This window comes from Bubalus kerabau, chromosome 18 (assembly GCF_029407905.1).
Source record: "Bubalus kerabau isolate K-KA32 ecotype Philippines breed swamp buffalo chromosome 18, PCC_UOA_SB_1v2, whole genome shotgun sequence".
NCBI lineage: Eukaryota > Metazoa > Chordata > Mammalia > Artiodactyla > Bovidae > Bubalus > Bubalus kerabau.
In genome coordinates this window covers 68,583,247-68,599,696 of record NC_073641.1, presented here as the reverse complement: position 1 = coordinate 68,599,696, position 16,450 = coordinate 68,583,247, and the positions used below count along the sequence as shown (strand labels likewise).

The 16,450-nt window shown below is 46.4% G+C and overlaps 1 protein-coding gene across 7 annotated transcripts in view; it reads left to right on the top strand.

Moving 5' to 3' along the window:
- The window catches only part of SRD5A1 (steroid 5 alpha-reductase 1), a 40,541-nt gene extending 33,527 nt beyond the window's left edge, over positions 1-7,014 (top strand). For 3 of the 7 annotated variants that reach the window (XM_055554786.1, XM_055554784.1, XM_055554785.1), the window contains one exon: positions 4,914-7,014. In XM_055554786.1, coding sequence (XP_055410761.1) covers positions 4,914-4,963 — 50 coding nt within the window. In that variant the 3' untranslated portion in view covers positions 4,964-7,014. Of the gene's footprint in view, positions 1-246; positions 332-2,447; positions 2,673-4,913 lie in introns of all 7 variants that reach the window. The other 4 variants (XR_008704832.1, XR_008704833.1, XR_008704834.1 and 1 more) reach the window with 3 other exon arrangements.
- The last annotated feature ends 9,436 nt before the right edge of the window (positions 7,015-16,450 follow it).

The window sequence follows — 16,450 nt, the reverse complement described above, 5'->3', positions numbered from 1 at the left end:
CATCTTCGATATGCCATGGCTGGGCTCCATGGTCAAGTTCAATGTCTGGCGGGGGATTCAGGGTCTGCTGTGGACTCGCCCATGACAGTGGGGGATGCTGACCAGGCAGCAGTAGTTGGAAGAGTCGGCATCATGCCCTGGCAAGAGTCCCATCCCATACGTGTGCCCCACCACCCGGGCCTGGGGTCCCCAATGGGCTCCAGGTTACCATGCCCCGAAATCACATCATTTCACATCATTTTCCAGAGTGTGGGGCCTCGGCCTTTATCAGATCCCCGAAAAGGCCTGTGATGCATTGGACCATCAACATAAAAAACAAAGGGTGTTAAAGGTGAGGTGATCTTGAAGGCCATCTGCCCAGTCTAACAGGTGGGAAACCGAGGCTCGGGGAACAAAGCCTCGGGCAGGTTGGAAGTCATGTGTCCTGCGACGGGCGGGCTCCCAGACTGGCTCAGCACCGGGACAGTCCCCCTGATGCCACAGCGATGCTGGGAGTTTGGCGTGTGTCGGATTGTGTCCTGACCCTGAGAGCGGAGTCTGTGCGGATGGGGCTGGTTCAGATGGGGTGGCACTGGAGTGGGACCCAAGGACTGGTGTCCTTATGAAGAAGGGAAACCTGGACATAGACAGGCAGAGAAAAGATGGCCACCAGCAGACAGACACAGAGGGAAGCTGGAGGCCGAGAATGCAGCGATGCCGTCACGGACCGAGGCACCCGAGGCAGCCAGAAGCTGGGAGAGGCAGCACAGGCTGTCCCCTGGGGCCCGGGAGGGAGCGTGCTCCTGCCCGCACCCAGATGGCGGGCTTCTGGCTGCCGGGCGGTGAGAACAGACGTGCTGTCATTTCAGGCCCCAGGTTTGTGGCTCTGTGTTGCAGCAGCCCCGGGAAGCTGACACACCAGCCCTTCTGGGATGCAGTGTCCACGGGGCTGTGAGCACAGGCAGGGAGTCTGAGACGCTCGGTTTTCTCCTCTGCTGGTTGTTCCCTGCCACCTCAGGCCTATGAAACATTTTGCCCAGAACCAGAAAGACCCATGCTTTCCACAGGCCTGGCTGAAACCATTTATCATCATCTCTTTAGACTAAAAATATCTAACGTCTTAGAAAATACATTAAAAAAAAAATTAGATTCTTGGAACAACAGTGTATTTTGTAAGACCTCGATAAAGATCTGTGATTTGTTTCCACTTGGAAAGTGTTTACTCACCCATCAGTGACCCGTCCTTGGCAGAGGAGTGCTTCTGGAAGAGAGATTGGGAACACGAAGCTTTTCATGAGCTAGAAACACAGACACGCACATGGTTACAGGGTTATTCCGCATTCAGCAGAAAGGCAATGAGACGTCAGTTCAGCCTCGACAGTAATAAATTCAAGACAAAGAAGTGATATCCAGCCCTGCTTAGTGTCACATACGCTTTGATTCTAGGGGTAGAAAAATGAACGAGAAAAGTAACAGAAATATGCTGCTTGTCCTTTTAAAAGTGTCTATGGCTGGATGAATCACAAGCTGGAATCATCTTGTGGGAGAAATATCAACAGCCTCAGATAGGCAGATGTTACCATTCTAATGGAAGGAAGTGAAGAGGAACTAAAGAGCCTCTTGATGAAGGTGAAAGAGGAGAGTGAAAAAGCTGGCTTAAAACTCAACATTCAGAAAACTAAGATTGTGGCAGCCTGTTCCACCAGTTCATGGCAAATAGAAGGGGGAAAGTGGAAGCAGTGACAGACTTTATTTTCTTGAGCTCCAAAATCACTGTGGACAGTGACTGCAGCCATGAAATTCAAAGACCCTTGCTCCTTGGAAGGAAAGCTATGACAAACCTGGACAGTGTATTAAAAGCAGAAATATCACTTTGCTGACAGAGGTCTGTATAGTCAAAGCTGTGATTTTTCCAGTAGTCATGAACTGGATGTGAGAGTTAGACCATAAAGAAGGCTAAGCGCTGAAGAATTGATGCTTTTGAACTGTGGTGTTGGAGAAGACTCTTGAGAGTCCCTTGGACTGCAAGGAGATCCAACCAGTCCATGCTAAAGAAGTCCTGAATATTCTTTGGGAGGACTGATGATGAAGCTGCAGCTCCAATATTTGGCCTTCTGATGCAAAGAGCCAACTCTTTGGAAAAGACCCTGATACTAGGAAAGATAAAGGGCAAGAGGTAAAGGGGGTGATTGAGAATGAGATGGTTGCATGGCATCACTGACTCAATGGATATGAGTTGAGCAAATGCCGGGAGGTAGTGAAGGCCAGGGAAGCCTGGTATGCTGCCATGCATGGGACCACAAAGAATCAGACACAACTGAGCGACTGAACAAGAAAACACATATATAAAATGTGTATGTATATATATGTGTGTGTGTGTGTGTGTGTGTGTGTGTGCGCTGTACAGCATGAGTGATCTTAGGGGATCTCAGTTCTCTGACCAGGGGTCAAACCTGTGCCCCCTGCAGCAGAAGCACAGAGTGTTGAGCATTGGACTACTGGAAGACTCCTTGTAAGCAAGGCTCCAGCCTCTGGGATCTGATGCCTGATGATGTGAGGTGGCGCTGATATAATAATAAAAGAAAATAAAGTACACAATGCATATAATGTGCTTGAAGTATCCTGTAACCATTCCCCTGACCTGGTCTTTGGACAAACCATCTTCCACGAAACCAGCCCCTAGTGCCAAAAAGGTTGGTAACCTCTGCTTTGAAGTCTTTTCTTGAGGTGGATTTGAGGTCTCAGTGGTTGAACAAAGTAGAACAGCTTCCTGGGCCACACAGTGCTTGGAGCTGTCCTGAGGGCTATGCAGGTGAGGCTGTCCTTGTTGACTTTGGACTGCTGCTCGCCTTTACTCTTGCCCTTCCGAGGCCACTGTCCCCAGTCCCCAGGCAGGGTCAGGAGAGGGACTCACCTCCTGCCCTCCTGGCCTGGTGTCTGCCCTGCTGAGCCATGGGAGGCTCTTAGGAACCACCTGGTTCGTGTCCTGGTGCCCGAGCAGGATGTCTTAGTCCATTCAGGCTGCTGTAACAAACATGCCATAAACCAGGGCCTTATAAACAAGGGACATCTGTTTCTCCCAGTTCTGGAGGCAGCAAATCTGAGATCTGGATGCCACCAGCAGGGCCAGTTCTGGGGGAGGCCCTCGGCTGGGTCGCGGATGGCGCCTACTCGCTGTAAACTCATAAGGCGGGAAGAGGGAGGGGCTCTGGGGCCCCTTTAATCAGGGCACTGACTCCACTCTTGAGGCTCCACCCTCATCACCTCCTGAAGGCCTCACCTCCCAATACTATCATCACCTTGGGCCTTAGGTTTTTAACACGACTCTGCAGGGTTCACATTCAAACCGTAGCACAGGCGAACATGAGTCAACACATGGATTGTGCACGTACTCGGCTCCGCTGCTATGTGTAACCCCTCTTGTCTCCAGGCACATTGCTGATCTGGAAAAGTCCATGGTTACCATGGCCTCTAACCCTTCTTGTCTCCAGACACCATCACTGATCTGGAAGTCCATGGTTGCTATGGTCTCCCAGGGGGCTCAAGTGGTAAACAGTCCACCTGCCAATGCAGGAGATGCAAGAGATGGGGATTTGATCCCTGGGTTGGGAAGATCCCTTAGAGAAGGAAATGGCAACCCACTCCAGTATTCCTGCCTGGGAAATCCCATGGACGGAGGAGCCTGGCGGGCTACAGTCCACAGAGGGACAAAGAGTCGGAGACGACGGAGCGTGCGCACACACACACACACACACACACACACACACGTGTCAGGGGAGGGGACGCTTCATCCAAGACCCACTGACCATCTTCTCGGGGTGCTTCTCTTGATGTGCCTTTTGGGGATACAGAAGAGCGCATGAAAGTACCATGGCAGTCTTCCGTGTCGCGACTCCGTGCGGATGGCAGTGTTGAATTTATGTAAAATCAACAGGGTTTTACTGGCTCACTTCCTGCTTGTTGTCCTCATATATTTCTGCCATCTTTATAACAGGTATATTTCATATATTTCTGCCATCTCTGAAAATAATAGCTAATCATTTTCCATCGTTGTTTTCGGTCTGTTTAACCTTCATTGTGGTCAGGGAAGCTCCCTTTTTCCCTCTATTTCTCCATTTTGTCCGATTGTTTTTTCATCTTTACTCCATCCACTTAGCTGCAACCCTTCCCACAATGAATGAGTGTGCCTTGGTTGACTTCATTTATAGTCAAAACTGAAAATGCCTGTTTGAGTGGAGGGCCACATTATGAATGACCCCTGTTGCATGTTCCTAGATTTGTTTTGAGAGTTGCCCGGCCCGTAGCTGCGTGCTCTTGCCACAGATCCTGGGCCCTAGCTCTCCTCCAAGGACTGGAGAAAACTCGCAGAGTCACCAAACCATAGTCAGGACACACCTGCTTGGTTCCCCTCCCCTGCCGCAGTCTGTCTGCTTCTAGGGTCTGCTAAGGCAGCCCCCAGTGTCCTGACCAGCGTGTTTATCGCATGCCTGTGCCTTTCCTTGCCGATGTACAGGTGAAGCCCCCGTGTCCTGACCAGCGTGTTTATCGCATGCCTGTGCCTTTCCTTCAATGTACAGGTGAAGCCCCCGTGTCCTGACCAGCGTGTTTATCGCATGCCTGTGCCTGTCCTTCAATGTACAGGTGAATTACAGGTGTCGCGTCTGCTCGAGTCACGCTGGACCATCAGATGCAGATAGATATTCATGATGCCAACAAAGTCAAGCTGTGTACCTGAGATGCCAGAATGTTTATTACTCTTTTTTGATTGGAGTCTGTTTCTTTATCAATGCTGTGTTCATTTCTTCTGTTTTATTAGTACTTTTGAAAAGGTCAGGATCCCTTTATGAGGAGACTATTGTCCATTTTGTTAGCATCTGTCAAACGTTTTAGTGAGAAAAGTAACTTTTTTAACGTATTTTTTTGTCTTGTTTCAGGTGGTACCATGAGAAATTTGAAGATTATCCAAAATTCAGAAAAATCATGATTCCATTTTTGGTTTAAGTTTGTCGTCAGTGGAATTATCTTTGACTTGAAGCTTTTCGATGATGTTTCTCTTGGGACCATGTAATGAACTGATGTCTCTGTAATTTTTCTGGTACTTCACTGTTTTAAGATTTGCTCTAGGATTTTTTTTCCCTAGCAAATGTGTAAGCTGCCTAATAACAGTCTAATCAAACTGAAATCACAGGCTGAAGTATGATGCTGGCCACCAACCAGGTCAGGAATCTGAACTCCTCTGATTTGGGGTCTGCTTCCATGGAGTGGGGCTTGGTGGCTCAAATGGGAAAGAATCCGCCTGCAGTGCAGGAGACCTGGGTTCCGTCCATGGGTTGGGAACATCCCCTGGCCCAGGGCATGGCAACCCACTCCAGTATTCTTGGCTGGAGAATCCCATGGACAGAGGAGCCTGGAGGGCTACAGTCCATGGGGTCGCAGAGAGTCAGACGCGACCGAGCGACTGATACTTTCACTTTTCACTTTCACTTTCCATGAACTGAAACATTTCTGTACCCCTTACACAACCTCTACAGCATGAGTTTAAGGTCAAACGTGACATCCACCTCCCCCCCACCGGAGGCATGTTCTATCTTCATGTCCCTCGTCCCGCCAGATCAGACAGTTCTGGGTACCCACGGTGTACCCACAGCCTCTCACAATTGGGTGCTGGGTGGGCAGAGAAGTTGAGCCTGGAGAGGCCCAGTGGAGGCTGGTACCAAAGGCCTCTGGCACCTGCTCCGGCCTGATCCACCAGGTGACCTCACTGGGAGGCAGGGGGCCAGGGGCATTCTTCAGGAGCAGGCCGCTGTATCCCCCCCAGGAGGACTTCTGGTGGCCCTCGGCTGACGGCATGAAGGTACCTGGGCCAGCCCTCCCATCATGTCCTTCACCAGGCGCTGCTGGCCTGGGATGGCTTTCCTTCCTCCTTTGAGGGAGAACTAGAATTTTTTCAGGCACTTTTTTTTTTTTTAATTACTTTTCAAGATTGCACACCTGCAACTTGAAGCAGAATTTCTTATTCTCGATGCTCCTAACTCTACGGAGATCAATGGCAGTAATAACATTGACTAGGTATTGCCAGATATGTCAAAGGAGCCTCCCCTTTGGAAGGCTGTTGAGTCTCTGCTGTGAAAATGTAATGAACATGGCAAAGACCCCCTCCTCTCCTCTGTTGCTTCTGCATTTGCAGAGCTGGGAACTGGAATGGGGGTGAGTGGAGAGAGTTCCTGTTCGCTTATGATTGCTGACCATGCTGAGTGACAGGGGACTCCAAGACGCACGATGTGGTGTCTTATGCATTCTTCAGCTGCTGCCTCCTGGCAGGGAGCATGCCCTCTGGCCCCTGCTCTCCGGGCCCCTGGGCACCCCATCGGATCAGCCCCCCTCTCCCCTTCTCCTGGTTCACCTTCCCAAGCAGGGGCTCCCTCCGCATGGGTTTTCATGTAGAAACTGTATTCTCGGTGTTAGTGGTTTGTTACAGTCTCTTGGGGTTTTCGAAAAGCTTTTCCTGATGTGGTTGTCCTTCATTTTAACTAAAACTGGAATGCTTTTGCAGGGAACTTTTATGATCAGATAAACTCTGTGCTTCATTTTAACTAAAACTGGAACGTTCTTACAGGGAAACTTTATGATCAAATAAACTTTGAACCTTTTTCTGACTGAATAACAACTTGAAACTATGAAACAGTAAATATTTAGAGTGTCCTCTGGAAAACTCAGAAATCTGAGCAAGCCTTAACTGATTTGGGCTCTGGGTCCTGGAAGGCGTACCTGGCCAAGAAGAGGCTTGTCTGGGAGTCAGAGAGGCCCGCTGGGGATTCTGCGTCTGTTGGTGCTCCTTTTTTGTGATCCAGAATTTGGAGTTCAGTGGGGATTTGATGCTCGATCCCTGCTTCACTGGCATGCACTGTTTGACACAGGAAGAGATCTCAGTGTGTCTCGTCTGCCTGTCTTCCAATTACTAGACACTGTAACGTAGCAAGTTATGACAGTTCGTTATTGTGTTCAATATAAAAATAAAGGAGATTAATAAAATTACCATTGAAGGCTCAGTCATTTTGTTACTCTTCTGTGTGGACAATTCTTCACACTAGAAGTTTAGACGATAAACGTGAGTTTCAGCCCTGCAATCTCCTTCCCACTCATATTAGCATTTCATGTGTGTGTGTGTGTGTTAGTCGCTCGGTCGTGTCCGACTCTTTGTGACACTATGGACTGTAGCCCGCCATGCTCCTCCGTCCATGGGATTCTCCAGGCAAGAATACTAGAGTGGGTTGCCATTTCCTTCTCCAGGGGATCTTCCCGACCCAGGAATCGAACTCCAGTCTCCTGCATCGCAGGCAGATTCTTGACAGTCTGAGCCACCAGTTAAGCCCTTACATTTCATAGTGCCCAATATTTTCTGTCTCGCGATAGAGCTGTGTAACATTATTTATATAAATTTTATGCATTTCTGCTAGGGTTATTTTTAGATATTTTATTCTTTCTTGTGAATGAGACTATGTCCCCAAATACATTTTAGAACCAGGATGAATGAAAGGTATTCACAGTGATAAAGAATCCACCTGCTAGTGCAGGAGACTCAGCTTCAGTCCCTGGGTCGGGAAGATGCCGTGGAGAAAGGAATGGCTACCCGCTCCAGTACTCATGTCTAGAGAAGCTCATGGACTGAGGAGCCCGGCGAGCTATAGTCTGGGGTCACAGAGAGTTGAACGTGACTGAGCACACGCGCCCACACACTGATGCTTCTGTACTTGTCACATCCAGCCATGCTTTTGTTTAGTTGTAAGTCACGCTGGGCTCTCGGTGACCCCGTAAGACGGCAGCACTGCAAACTTCCCGTCCTTCCCTGTCTCCTGGGCTTTGCTCAGTCTCATCCCACCATGCTGCTAAGAGTGTTTTAAGAATTCCAGCTTTTTGTTGTCGTTACTCTCAGGTTCTGCAGCTTCGCAACATCCCATTCTCAGATACCTTACTAGCTCTTGCTTTGCAGTATTTGAGGCTATTGGTACTGTGTTGTCCGCTGCTTATATTAGCAAGACATTCAAGAGGAGGATTAAATCATAGAGGTGATTGCTATGATTTTTGCATAATCTTAACAGGAACTCCTAACTCAGAATTATTATTTTGATCACTTTTATTTTCTTGTGTGGTTATTGTTCTGTTTTTCTGCTTTAGCCATTGGGATCATGTCTTTGCTGTTTCGGTTCATTTTCTGTTTACTAAGATTTTCTTTTTTTTTTAAATATATTTATTTTATTGTATTTTTTAACTTTACAATATTGAATTGGTTTTGCCATACATCAACATGAATCCACCACGGGTGTACACGTGCTCCCCATCCTGAACCCCCCTCCCACCTCCCTCCCCGTACCATACCATCCCTCTGGGTCGTCCCAGTGCGCCAGCCCCAAACATCCAGAATCGTGCATCGAACCTGGACTGGCGACTCGTTTCATGTATGATATTATATATGTTTCAATGCCATCCTCCCAAATCATCCCACCCTCTCCCTCTCCCACAGAGTCCAAAAGACTGTTCTATACATCACTGTCTTTTTTGCTGTCTCGTACACAGGGTCGTCATTACCATCTTTCTAAATTCCATATATATGCGTTAGTATACTGTATTGGTGTTTTTCTTTCTGGCTTACTTCACTCTGTATAATCGGCTTCAGTTGGATTTTCAAATTCACTTCACACAGATGAGAAAGGAAGACAAGGATTTCCCAGCCGGTGTAGAGGAGATGACAGGCTAAGACTAGGTTCACGTGGACATTCTGATCTTGCAGCTCTTCACTGGTTGCTCTCAATGCTTATCTTTTTTTGTCTGTTTTACTCTAGCTTTTTATGTATTTATCTATTCTTGGTTGTGCTGGGTCTCTGGTTGCAGCATGCGGTCTTTCCCGAGCTTCAGTGCTCAGGCTTCTCATTACAGCGGCCTCTCTTGTTCGGGAGCACGGAGCTCCGGCCTCAGGAGCCATGAGGCACGCATGTGGAGTCTTCCCGGGCCAGGATCGAACCAGTGTCCCCCGCATTGCAAGGGGATTCTTCACCACTGGACTATCACAGAAGCCCTGATCTAAATGCTTTTGGAAAACCAGTCTTTTTGTTTGCAGTGGTGCTTTTTACTTTTCAACCATTTGGGGGAATTTTATTTAAACATTTTTTTTGTTCTTTTCCCATGTGTGGGTGTACTGGAGATTATTATCTGTGCAATTTCTCCTTTGAGGAATCTGAGTTTTCCTTTGTAACCTCAAACCTTTTTTTATAAAATACATCATTTTAAACATTGGTACCATTTGCTCTGTGGTTAATTCAGATACAGTATTTATACTGTTAGCATTCTCTGCAACCTTTTCTTCCAGATCACGTTTTCATTTTACTTCAGACAGTTCTTGCTCTATGTTTTGATGCTGTTTTTCATAGTTTTTCACTCTATAATCTGTACCTGCTATCAGTATAAGATAAGCTACCTGCTGCATGCTTTTTGTCTTAATTCTGCTGCTGCTGCTGCTGCTACTGCTAAGTCGTGTCCGACTCTGTGAGACCCCATAGACGGCAGCCCACCAGGCTCCCCCGTCCCTGGGATTCTCCAGGCAAGAACACTGGAGTGGGTTGCCATTTCCTTCTCCAATGCATGAAGGTGAAAAGTGAAAGTGAAGTCGCTCAGTCATGTCTGACTCTTCGTGACCCCATGGACTGCAGCCTACCAGGCTCCTCCATCCATGGGATTTTCCAGGCAAGAGTACTGGAGTGGGTTGCCATTGCCTTCTCCGTGCCTTAACTCTACTTTGATTAAAAGATGGCCACAAAGCTCTTTTTGTTGATAAGTTCATCTGACATTTCTTTACCTGTCTCCTCATTCCAAATTTTAAAAATCTTTTGTTTCAGTTATCTTTACCAACCTAACAAATGGACTTTGCCACTTAAAGCTCAAATTCTTTTACTAACTGAAATGTTCTTTTACACTGAAATGTTCTTTTATCATATTTTATGCTTTTATTACTTGTTTGCAGCTTCTTTTGTTTACTTTCTATAGTGATCTGGAAAGGAGAGTTCTTTTTTTTTTTTTTAAGCATCCTTAGGAATGGTTTGGGGCTTCCCTGGTGTCTCAGCAGGTAGAGAATCTACATGCATTGCAGGAGACACAGGAGATTCAGGTTCGATCCCTGGGTCAAGAAGATCCCCTGGAGGAGGAAATGGCAACCCACTCTGGTATTCTTGCCTAGAAAGTTCCATGGACAGAGGAGCCTGGCGGGGTACAATCCAAAGGGCCACAGAGAGCTGGGCACGACTGAGCACCAAGCGTCCAAGGAATGGTTTTATATTTTTAGGAGTACACTTAGAAGTTCCCAGTTAAATATGATAAGCTGAACATATGCTTTTACTTCGCTCTGCCGCATTTTGACCCCCATTACAGTCCCTGTGAAGGAGTTTAAGGATTGGGGTTGGCCCCGTCAGGAAAATGAGATTGAGTCATTGCAGCATATCCACAGCACGTGTGGGAGTGGCGACAGGTAGAATCGAGTAGAGGCGCTGTGATATGCACGCGTGCTCAGTCACTTCAGCCGTGTCCGACTCTGAGACCCCGTGGACGGTAACCCACCAGGCTCCTCTGTCCATGGGGATTCTCCAGGCAAGAATACTGGAGTGGGTTGCCATGCCCACCTCCAAGGGATCTTTCTGACCTAGGGATCGAAACCACGTCTCCCACATCTCCTGCCTTGGCAGGCGGGTTATTTACCACTTGTGCCACCTGGGGCTGTGATGGTGGTCGTCCCTAAATGCCAGAGCTGATGGGAGGGTGGAGGGCCAACTGCATAGAACGGGTAACAGTGCCTGCTCCCCCTGCTCCTCGTAAAGAGGACGCAGAGCCCAGAAATCAGCTCTGTGCCCATCCCCAGGGGAGAAGCATGGTGGGGGCAGGGCTGGGAGGCCTCTCCAGGGAGAGCCGGAGCAAATAGGTGCTTGCATCCTAGGAAAAAAGGCCTCCACGTTTGGGTCTTCAGGAACCATGCCATGTAGCGTGGTGGTTGCCACCTTCTGCCTTGGGCTGTGTGGGAACCCGCGTGGGGTGGTATTGCCGCCTAGTGACAGCTCGTGCTCTGCTTTTCTGGTCCTTTTCTAAAGGTGTGAACTGATGACCGAGAATCGCCAGATACTTAGAAAAGTCCCTGTCATGAAAAGCAAACAGCTCTGGAGAAAACCTCATTGCAGGAACAAAAGGGAGATGTTTTTTGTTTTTTTTGTTTTTTGAATTGTGACATCTGGGCAACTCAGCATGCACAGATGAGTGGACATGTGTGGGACGGTTATCATGCACTGAAATGTGACTCAGCGCCGTGAAGGGGTGGGTGGCTGATGGAGGCTGACAAACCACATCCGATGGACGTTTTATATCCAGATATGTCAAGACCTCTCAAATCTCAATAATATTTTAAATATTTTTTAATGGGCAGAAGGTTTGAATGGCCACTTCCCCAAAGAATATGTACAAATGGCAAAACGCACATGCAAAGATGCTTACCATCTTCCATCACTAGGAAAACACCAGTCAAGCCGCAATGAGATACCTCTACCCACCTCTTGGAATATCTGAAATTAAAAAGGATGACCAACCAAGGCTTGGCAAGCACGTGGAAGCCCAGGAACCCTCACAAACTGCTAGTGGGAATGGGGGACGATCTAACCACCTTGGGAAGCACTGTGACAGCTTGTTAAAAAGTTAAACATATGCTTCGTGCATGATTCAAACAGTTCACTCCTAGGCATTTACTCAAGAAAAAAAAAAATATCTATACAAAAACTTTTACATGAATATTCACAGCAGTTTTATTTATAATACCAAAAACTAGAAACAATACAATTGTCCACCAACAGATGAATGGTTTAGACATATTGTTGTGTGGCCATACATGGAATACTACCCTGTACTAAAAAGGAATCCAGTATGAATCTCCACAACAGCATGAATATATCTCAGAATCATTTTGCTTGCTGAAAGAAGCCAGTTAATGAGTGCCAACTTCATTGTGTGCAGATAGACATTTGCCTGGGAATGCAGGCAGGGGATGGCATCTTACAAAAGGGCATAAGGAAATCTTTGGGGTTGATTGTGTGAAGAATCCACAGCTGGATGCATCAAATTATACACTCTTAAGTATATGCAGTTCATTGTATGTCCCTTATATCTCAAGCTTAAAAAATACATTATTACACTCACAAGACAATATGTGTAAATGAAATTATTGGAGAACAGTGAATCTAGTAACTCAGAAAATGAGAATTTGATAGAAGAGGTAGAAGGTTACATCAAGGTTGTCCTAGAAAATATAACTGAAGACCAAGAACAGGACAACACAGCACCATGTAGGAGGCCTCACATTTGATTGTACATTTGAAACTAGGGGAACTCAGATTAGACAAGAAGCCGGGGTTAGCTTTCTGATGAAGGGAAGAAGCAAGGGGAAAACAACCACCACAGAGTGATACGGAGTTTCAAGTTGAGAGGGAAACACAGAGCAATTTATCTGTGGAGAACAGTGGGCAATGGAAGTCTAAACACGGATTGGACACCCAGAAGTCCCTGACTGGGAGCAACATCTCTGATCTTCAAAGACAAGAGAGACTGGAACTCAGCCGGGAATCAAGAAGACTTCAGTGTTCCAGAATGGGTACTTTTTCTTCTTTGTTTTAAACATCTAAAGCAAATACATCACATCTATTTTTCAAGTATTAATACTCATGCTGGGTGGCTATATTTTACTTTGTGGTTTTATGTGTTCTTTTATATTTTCGTTAAACAAGAAAAGAATACAGAAATGGACAGTGGAGTCTGGATGGTGAGGAAAGTCAAGTCAAGATGCTGTGAAGAGGAAAGGAGAAGGTGGGCAGTAATCGCGGCGTGTCTTGAGTCGGACCCCCCAGGCACAAGGAGACTCCCAGGACCATGGAGAGCTCCCCGCAGGCAGCCCTCTGTTCCTAGGACAGAGGGTCTCACACTTTCTTTTGTTGCCATCTTTTTGGGGGATTAGAGGCAGCACAGGTTGCTGAGAGCGCTTTTGAGATTTGATGACCATTCTTGCACACTGAATGAAGGAGTGTAATGGGTGGCAGACACTGTATCGCTGTATCCCAAGGGAGAAAAACCAGGATGAGGTGACTCAGTACATCTCTGGAGTAACCTGTGTTCCACCGTGGCCAAGCACTGTATTAGACAAGGGGGTTAAAAGGCACAGGCTTCCCAGGTGGCTCTGGGAAGAGCCTTCAGTAAAGAGCCTTCAGTAAAGAATCTGCCAGCCAATGCAGGAAATGCAAGATGGGCAATTCGATCCCAGGTGGGGAAGACGTCCTAGAGTAGAAAATGGCAACCCACCCCACAATTCTTGCCTGGGAAATCCCATGGATAGAGGAGCCTGGCGGGCTACAGTCCATGGGGCTGTAAAGAGTCGGGCATGACTCAGCAACTGAACACACACATAAAGGGCACAGTACAGTTTTTAAAGTAATTTTATGTATTTATTATTTTGGGGTGTGCTGGATCTTTGATGCTTTGCATGGGCTTTCTCTAGTTGCAGCAAGTGTGGGCTACTCTTCCTTGTGGTGCTCAGGCTTCTCACTGTGGAGGCTTCTCTTGCCTCAGAGCACGGGCTCTAGGCACTAGGGCTTCAGGAGTTGCCGCACTCGGGCTCCGTAGTTGTGGCTCTGTCTATAAAGCAGGGGCTCAGTAGTTGGGGCACATGGGCTTAGTTGTTCTGCAGCATGTGGAATCTTCCTGGACCAGAGATCGAACCCATGTCTCCTGTATTGGCAGGTGGATTGCTATCCACTGTGCCACCAGGGAAGTCCCACAATGCAGTTTTAACCCCAGCAGATCTGGGGTCTCGTGTGAACACCATACCGCAGGTCTGGTGCAGAAGGAAAATACAAGGCAATGTTTGCGTTATGAGAAATGGAGAAGAACAGAGGGCCCTCAATCTGCTCAGAGAATACAGCATTTTTTTTTTTTTTACAATTCAGGAAGAAATATTCTGGGCTGAGCCCATACCCATAGAGGCCAGAAGAGTGAAGGGCAAGGAAGCTTCTGGGACCAAATTTAGTCCAAAGTTGGTGGAAATAAAGTGAGAAAGGGGGAGTAGGGAGGGGCTAGGATAACACAGGAGAGGAGCATATGAAGAGGACACCATGCACCAGCCAAAGGACGAAAGTTCCGTCGTTCAGGGCCCACCGGAGGTGTCTGAGTGGGAAAGGGACCACGTCGGACCTGGGGGCTGCCGTGGTTTCTCCATCGCGGTGAGCCAGATGCAGAGGAGATGGCAGGAACTGGAGACGGCTGGGCAGTCACGAGGAGAGGAGAGGAGGATCTGCCCCAGACAAATGTGGGGGTGGGGATGAGTATGATGAACATCGAGGAGTGGAAGATGAAAGGCTAGTGGTTTCGAATTTTCTTTCTTTAATTTTTTTCTTTGGCCATGGCTCACAGCTTGAGAAATCTTAGTGCCCTGACCAGGGATGGAACCCGGGTCCCTGCACACTGAGTCCTAACCACTGGATGGCGAGGGAATTCCCATGAAAGGCTGCATTTTTAAAGGAAACCACAAATATACCCCCACACATGTGATAGCAAGGCTCTGATTAAAATCCGACCATGCCAAGTGTCTGGGAGGACTTGAAGCAGCTCGGAGTCACACGCACATGGCCGGCGGGAATAGAAACTGTCAAGACCACTTTAGAAGAAAAGCAATTTCCTTCCTTTCTTTTTTCTCTTTCTCTCTCTCCTCACCCTACCCCTTTTTTCATTTCTTCCTTTCGTTCTTATGTTCTTTTTCTATTTCCCTTCCATTTTTTCCTCCTCTTCTTTTTGGATTGTCAAATAGTTAATGTTAACTAAAGACCAAACATCTCACTTTTTTTTATGATTTTTTTTAGTTTTGGCTGTGCAGAGTCTTTGTTCCTGCATGTGGGCTTTCTCTAGTTAAGGTATGCAGGCTTCCCACTGCGGCCACTTCTCTTGTTGGGAAGCACCAGCTCTAGAGTTCAGGCTCAGTGGTTGTGGCACATGGGCTTAGCTGCTCCTTGGCATGTGGCATCTTCCTAGACCAGGGATCAAACCCATGTCCCCTGCACCGCAGGCTGAATTCTTAACCACTGGACCACCAGAGAAGCCCAGTCTTATGTTTTAATCACTATTTGGTCATGAACAGCAAGCACTGTTGGCCCACCACATACCATCTATCTAAATATAAAAAAACCTTTAACATACCCTTTAGTCTCAATTCTGAGTTTGAAAGTTAAGCTGAATTTTAAAAAATGTTGACTATAAACAGTAATTGAATTTCTTAAATTTTTTCCTTGTTCTTTGTGACGACCATTCACTGAATTTCTACTGAATTTTAGGAAATGTTGATTATAAACAGTAATTAAATTTCTCAAATTTTTTCCTTGTTCTTTGTGAAGACCATTCACAGTGCAAATTTAGTAAACACACACTTGCACATTTTAGAAGTTATGTTCCTAATACTTACCTTGCCTAAAAGACTTAAAATTAGTGAAGGCTTTCCTTCATTGTCAAAGCTCAGAAGTCTTCATCCCATGGCATGCTGAATTAAAAACGTGATACTAAAGGACTTGGAAATCATTTATCACACACTACAACCATAATACCATAAGAGACTCCAGTCCAAGTTGGCAGGCAAAACATAATTTAGATTTAAGGTGCTGTATTTAAAAAGAAAATACATTTTCAATTTGGATAAATAACAACAATTCCATTTTCAAAGGCTCAGCACCACCACAGAGGACAGAGTGCGCATGCACCATTATTCACAGTGTCCTGTTCTTTCTAGAGATTTGAAGCTACTCAAGTAGTAAATGAGAATGAACATTTTTCTCTGTGAGATTCAGAAGTCATAACTTATTTATCTCCCTCCATTAAATAGTGCTCCATTTTCTTCTAATCATTTAAAACTGGGACTGCTCAATGTGGAGCTCCTCCAAGTACAATGCAAAATGGTTTGACCAGACAGAAGCAAATACTTACTAAGAATATAATCTTTATTAACAGCATTGAAGGTCCTGTATTTAAAAAGAAAACAGCATTTAACCCTCTTTTTTTTTTCTTTATTAAAAAAGCTAGTCCAAAAATGATCTTATCCTGTAAAGACACATCTCTTCCAAACCACAGGGAAAGAGAGAAGAGTAATTTTCTATTTTATTTTTAACATATGCCCTTAGAATTCCTCACAAAATCACTCTCTGATGCATCAGAAAAGCATTTGCAGATTGTGTTATGGGGATGATGGTGTATGAGGCTGTCAGACACATATTCAACAACACCAGGAGGCTGATTGTTAACATGCTGAAAGGATTCAGACATCAAATGGGTGATTGCTCGTTATTTACACAGAAGGCTGATTCACCAACCACCTCATTCAAGGTCCAGAGGGTTAACTCTTCTTCCTTACTTTCTGCAG